Source organism: Apis dorsata, unplaced genomic scaffold (genome assembly GCF_000469605.1).
Source record: "Apis dorsata unplaced genomic scaffold, Apis dorsata 1.3 scaffold_604, whole genome shotgun sequence".
In the NCBI taxonomy this organism is placed as follows: domain Eukaryota; kingdom Metazoa; phylum Arthropoda; class Insecta; order Hymenoptera; family Apidae; genus Apis; species Apis dorsata.
In genome coordinates, this window is record NW_006263804.1 from 292,298 (window position 1) to 298,529 (window position 6,232).

The window sequence follows — 6,232 nt, forward strand, 5'->3', positions numbered from 1 at the left end:
TAGTAATTTTTATTTTAAATCTAACATTTGTTATGATATTAACTATTAATAATTTATAATATAATAATAATAATAATTTATATATAATTATATATAATTATTTTATATGATATATTATGTATTCAGGTTCAATCGAGACAGAGATCATAATAGAGGTCGCAGAGGTGGTGGTGGTAGAGGCAACAATAGAGGAAATAATGATAATATTCGTGGAAGTAGTATTAGTAGATTTGGTATACGTGGTAGAGGTACTACTAACACTCTTAGAGGTATTATAAAAAATAAACAACCTGGAGGAGCCCTTAGAAAAATCAATTGGGATGTAAGATCTTTAGAACCTTTACGCAAAGATTTTTACATAGAACATCCTACGGTTAGAAGCAGGTAAAAATTTTATTTTTCATAATTTTCTTTTCTTAATTAAAATATTTCAATGTAATTCAATAAACTTTATATTAGATCAAAAGAAGAAGTATGCCAATTTCGAGAAAATGCAGAAATAACTATAAAAGGTGATAATATACCTAATCCTATACAATATTTTGAAGAAGGAAATTTTCCACCTTATGTTTTGGAAGAAATACATAAACAAGGATATTCTCAACCTACAGCAATTCAGGCACAAGGATGGCCTATTGCACTTAGTGGCAGAGATTTAGTTGCCATTGCTCAAACTGGCTCTGGAAAAACACTAGGAGTGAGCCAGATTAAAGATACATTAATTTTTAATTTGTAAAAATGTAAAGACGTTTTTTTTATTAGATATTAGAATATATAATATATAATATATTTATAATATACAAATTAAGTTTTAATGAATTTATATAAATTGATTCTATTATTAAGATATTTTATGTTAATTTTATTTTTTATATATTTTAGTATGTTTTACCAGCAATTGTACATATCATACATCAACCACGACTTAGTAATGGAGATGGTCCAATTGCTTTAATCTTAGCTCCTACAAGAGAATTAGCTCAACAAATTCAGGAAGTAGCTAATTGTTTTGGAGAAGCAGCAGGTGTAAGAAATACTTGCATCTTTGGTGGTGCACCCAAAGGTCCACAAGCACATGATCTAGAACGAGGTGTTGAAATATGTATTGCAACACCAGGTAGACTTATTGATTTTTTAGAAAGAGGAACTACAAATTTACGCAGGTAAAATAATTATAATATTTAATAATATTAAAATAAATATTTTTAATATTTATTATATTAATTTATGATATCATTTTAACATATAATATTATAATTTTAGATGCACATATTTAGTATTAGATGAAGCTGATAGAATGTTAGATATGGGTTTTGAACCTCAAATAAGAAAAATAATTGAACAAATTCGACCTGATAGACAAGTTTTAATGTGGTCAGCTACATGGCCTAAAGAAGTTCGAGCATTAGCTGAAGATTTTTTATCTGATTATATGCATCTTAATATTGGTTCTCTAACTTTATCAGCTAATCATAATATTATTCAAATTGTGGATGTTTGTCAGGAATTCGAAAAAGATTTAAAATTATATAGATTACTTCAAGAAATAGGAAATGAAAAAGAAAATAAAACAATCATTTTTGTTGAAACAAAACGAAAAGTAGATGATATTACAAGAAATATTAGACGAGATGGATGGCAAGCACTGAGTATTCATGGTGATAAAAATCAACAAGAAAGAGATCATGTATTACAAGAATTTAAAAGTGGAAGAGCTCCTATTTTAGTAGCAACAGATGTAGCTGCTAGAGGTTTAGGTATGTATCATTTTTTTAATTTACAGTGTCTAGATCATTCAAGAATCAGGTAAATATGGGAATTGGCAACACTTATTGGATTAGCCAGTGATGCGTTATTAATGAGACCAGTGGACAGCTGTGTATGTAGCAATGTGTGATTTATTAAAATTTTTTTATAGCAGAGCCCTGATAATGTATATAGATTAAACTCAATTTTTACTTTATTTTCATATTTTATGGTATTATATATTTTAAACAGGTTTGTATTTTTTTTATAATTAATAAAATATTTAAGATTTATAAGTGTAAATATTTAAATTATATTTTTTTAATAATAAAATTTATATAAAGGGTTCTAAAGAGATGCACACAAGCTACCACTAAGACTGTCTGCTTTTTTTTTCAGAGGCACAGAGTACCCTAAGTGAACGCGGTGTACTGCCAGTATTGGGCAGACACAGTGAATGTTTTATTTTTCTTTGCTTGTATTATATCGATAACTATATCAAAATATTTAAAAAATATATTTTCAAATTAAAAATTCTTACATAATATTATGTATTTCTACAAATGTGTTTTAAATACAGAATTAAAGAATTTAATATAATTATTTAATTTTATTTTATAATTTATAATATTGTAATTGCTTTCAAAATATTTCTAATAACATAATTATCATAAATTTTTAATTATCATAAATTTTTAAAATCTTTTTACATTTTATTATATGTACTAATATTAGATTTATCTTTAATAATATCAGATTTATTTTTTTATCTTTTCTACTCACTTTATTATTATGATATATCAAATTATTCTCAAGTGTTTTCTAGTGCCTCTAATTGTTAAAATTGTTATTTAAAATCTAAAAAGGTTAATGCATTCAGGCTTAAACCTAAAATGCTGCCTTTATCCCAAACCAGACACCACCGCTGTGTCTGTCTAATCTCTAGGCCATCATACATTATGAAACCAACTGAATAGCTCTACATTTAAAAGTAAATGGGGCTGTTTTTGCTGATTTTGAAATGGAATTTCCAACTAAAAGGTGGGTGGTTTTCAAACCTGACTTAGACAAATTTTATGTTTAAGTGAAAATCAGGGGATTTTATTTCATCTCAATAAGAATTAAAAGTTTTAAAAATTGTATAATATATGATAATTTAACATATTTGAAATCATTTTATATATTTAATCTTAAGCATTCCATATAATTACTTTTCGCAAGTTTGAAGATCATTCTGTGAACTTGACACAATCAACAAATGGGGTGATGATTATTATAAACAATGTGAACATAATTATAAATATTAGTAAAGTTCTAATATTTTTTAATTATTTTGTCATAGATGTGGATGATGTTAAATATGTGATAAACTTTGATTATCCATCATCATCAGAAGATTATATACATAGAATTGGTCGTACCGGGCGAAGAAGACAAACTGGTACCGCCTATGCATTCTTCACAAGTCATAACATGAAACATGCAGGAGATTTAATAGAAGTATTAAGAGAAGCAGGGCAAAATATAAATCCACGACTTACTGAAATGGCAGAATTAGCTAAATCAGGAACTTATGGAAGTAGAAGTATGTTTTTAAAATATTTTCATGTAATATTTAAATAATTTTTCGTAACTCATTTATTTATCTTATGCAAGGTGGCAAACGATTTATAACTAATGATAGAAGTAATGGTAGACGAGGTATCAGTGATACTAGAGGAAGAGGTTCTACAAGAGGAAGAGGTGGTGTAGGTGGTCGTGGAGGAAATTCTTATCAATCTACTTCAAACAATTATTCAAATTCAGATTACAATAGCTATAGCAATATGAAGCAAAATAATTCAACTAATCAGAATACAGGATATGGATATACACAGAGAACTTATAGTCAAAGTAATTTAGCTCAAAATTATGGAGGAGGAGATAATTATGGAACTTATCAATATAGAGGAACAACATATTAATAATACTCTCACTATTCATATATTTACATATTTACATAGTAAAATAAAATTTTACTATAAAAACTATTAAAACATAGTATATTTACAGTTAGTTAAATTTGTGTTAAACTTAAAATAATTTAAAATAAAAAATATATAAAATATGAAATAAAATTGAATATCATGTATTTTATATATACATGATAAAAAAATTAGTATAATAATGATGAAAAAAAAGTTTGTTAAATATGTATATGTATTATTATAAAATTTAAAAACTAAATTTCACTATACAAAAAAATAATAAAAAATATTTAAGATTAACGAATTGTATTTTTATTATATAATTTATAATTTTATATTTTGTGTTAAAGAAAGAAATAATTTAAAAAATCTTTATAAAAAAATGATTTAATATTAATATATATAACATAATATATAATTTTATTTGATATATCAATATTAAATAATATTATTTTTAATATTCATTATATGATTATATCAATATTAATATTTTGTGTAAATATATATTTATGATATGTAATAATTGAATTAAATAGATTTTAATAAAATTTTTAATCAATATTTTAAATAAAAGGAAAGGAAAAAGGAAGAAGATAAAATTAAACAAAATTGATGAAACGCATAAATTTTGCAGAACATGTATAAACAAAAAGAATAAATAAAGTGAAATAAAAACAGAAATAAAGTAAAAATTTTAAAATTTTTTGAATATCAAAAATATTTTTTTATAGATAGTGTAAGAATTAAGTGTTATTTTTTGAATGCAAAAAATATTGACTTTGAAAATACTTTAAAACTAGCACTAATCTTTAATTATTCTATTTTATTTTTTTTTTTTTGATAAATATCAATAACATTCTAGAGATGGCGCTAATTTCACAATTTTTCCTGTTTTGTCTATCTTTCATTTATTACTTTAATCTATGTCGTTGTGGAAAGGTGTCGAATATTTTCTTATTCTTTATGTTTGCAAGGTTTATAAACATTTTAATAAAAAAAAAAAAAAAGAATAGTTTTAACTTTTATATGTATTTTTGTATATAATAGTTTTTACTTTTATATATGCATTATTTGTGATTAGAAAAAATCAAGATAACAATTTTTGTAAAAATCTTTATTGTGTATTTTTGTATAATCTTGTTTTGTATAATTATATAATCTTTTTATTTATTTTGAATTATTATTGAACTTTTTAAAATTATTAGAAATTATTAAATAAATAAACTAATTTATATATAAAATATATACAAAATATATATATTTCTATGACATGTAGAAAAACTAATTTATAAAATATAAAATTTAAAAAATATAAAATATATACATCCTTATGGTATGTAGAAAACTTAAGTATTTTATATAAGTAATTTATATATATAAAATATCTATTATTGTGAAATTTTATTAAATAAATTTTATCTTATATTTATTGATATTATTCAACATTTAAAACAAATTCGTTTATTTTTATTTATCTTATTATATCATATTACAAACGAATTATAATATATTAAAATTTGTGTTAAATGAATGTAATTGAATGTATTGAGTTACATTTTTTGTTATATTACAGATTATGTTAATAAAATTATTTTTTATAAAATTTTCGCTGAATAGTTTCTATTTATAAATTATAATAATACAGAATAGTAGATTGAAAATTTATTTATCAATTTTATTTTAGTATATTTTTCCTTTAAACATTCGGTACTAATATTAATAATTTCCGGTATTTTAATTATGTCATAAAATATTTACTATTAATGTTTAAATTTTATTATTTAAAAAATAAATAAATAATATATTTTATGTGTAATTAAAATATATCTTCACATATATATTAAAGTAATAATACACAAAAAATAGTAAAATTAAAACTAAAATGGAACTATTTTCTAATATAATACGACGCCATGATATTTGTTTCACAGATTCTCTTCGAATCGTGTAACGAGTAGAGCATACTTTTCCTTGATTCTGATCATTGGTTTGTGTTTCTATTAAGGAAAATTTTTATAATTGTGAATTTAAAATAACACAGATTTTCCTAAAAAATGTAAGTTATATGAAATTTTCACTAATATTGTAAAAAAATATTAATTTTCTTTGAATTTCTTACTGACATTTAATATCTATGATTGACTGTTTTACTCCATATTGCTTTTATATTGATGAAATTTTTGCGTTGATGCATAAAAGATTTTTGTATTTTTTTTTATAACAAATTGAAAAAAATATTGAAAGAAATTTTTAATATTAACAATATTTTTTATGATATTTTTTAGAAATGTAAGATATATTTTTTATTTTATAATTATATTTTTATAAAAGGATAACACGTGTTCAACGTACATTAAAATTTAATTTAATTTGAACATTTTAAATATTATAAATAAAAAATATATTAGATGATTAATTAAAAAAGAAAAGGAATATTTTTTTATGATAATATTGTTTTCAATTGATATCAGATCATATATATATATATATATATATATATATATATATATATATATAAT

The 6,232-nt window shown here is 22.0% G+C and overlaps 2 protein-coding genes across 2 annotated transcripts in view; both read left to right on the forward strand.

Moving 5' to 3' along the window:
- The window catches only part of LOC102671498 (ATP-dependent RNA helicase dbp2-like), a 4,681-nt gene extending 670 nt beyond the window's left edge, over positions 1-4,011 (forward strand). Inside the window, exons 2-7 of the mRNA XM_006621195.2 lie at positions 127-384; positions 460-697; positions 883-1,163; positions 1,264-1,757; positions 3,089-3,331; positions 3,403-4,011. Of these exons, the coding sequence (XP_006621258.1) occupies positions 127-384; positions 460-697; positions 883-1,163; positions 1,264-1,757; positions 3,089-3,331; positions 3,403-3,710 (1,822 nt within the window). The 3' untranslated portion in view covers positions 3,711-4,011. The remainder of the gene's footprint in view (positions 1-126; positions 385-459; positions 698-882; positions 1,164-1,263; positions 1,758-3,088; positions 3,332-3,402) is intronic.
- A 1,590-nt stretch (positions 4,012-5,601) lies between these two features.
- LOC102671632 (ATP-dependent RNA helicase dbp2-like) overlaps positions 5,602-6,232 on the forward strand; it is a 5,171-nt gene continuing 4,540 nt past the window's right edge. Inside the window, exon 1 of the mRNA XM_006621196.2 lies at positions 5,602-5,769. Within this exon, the coding sequence (XP_006621259.1) occupies positions 5,768-5,769 (2 nt within the window). The 5' untranslated portion in view covers positions 5,602-5,767. The remainder of the gene's footprint in view (positions 5,770-6,232) is intronic.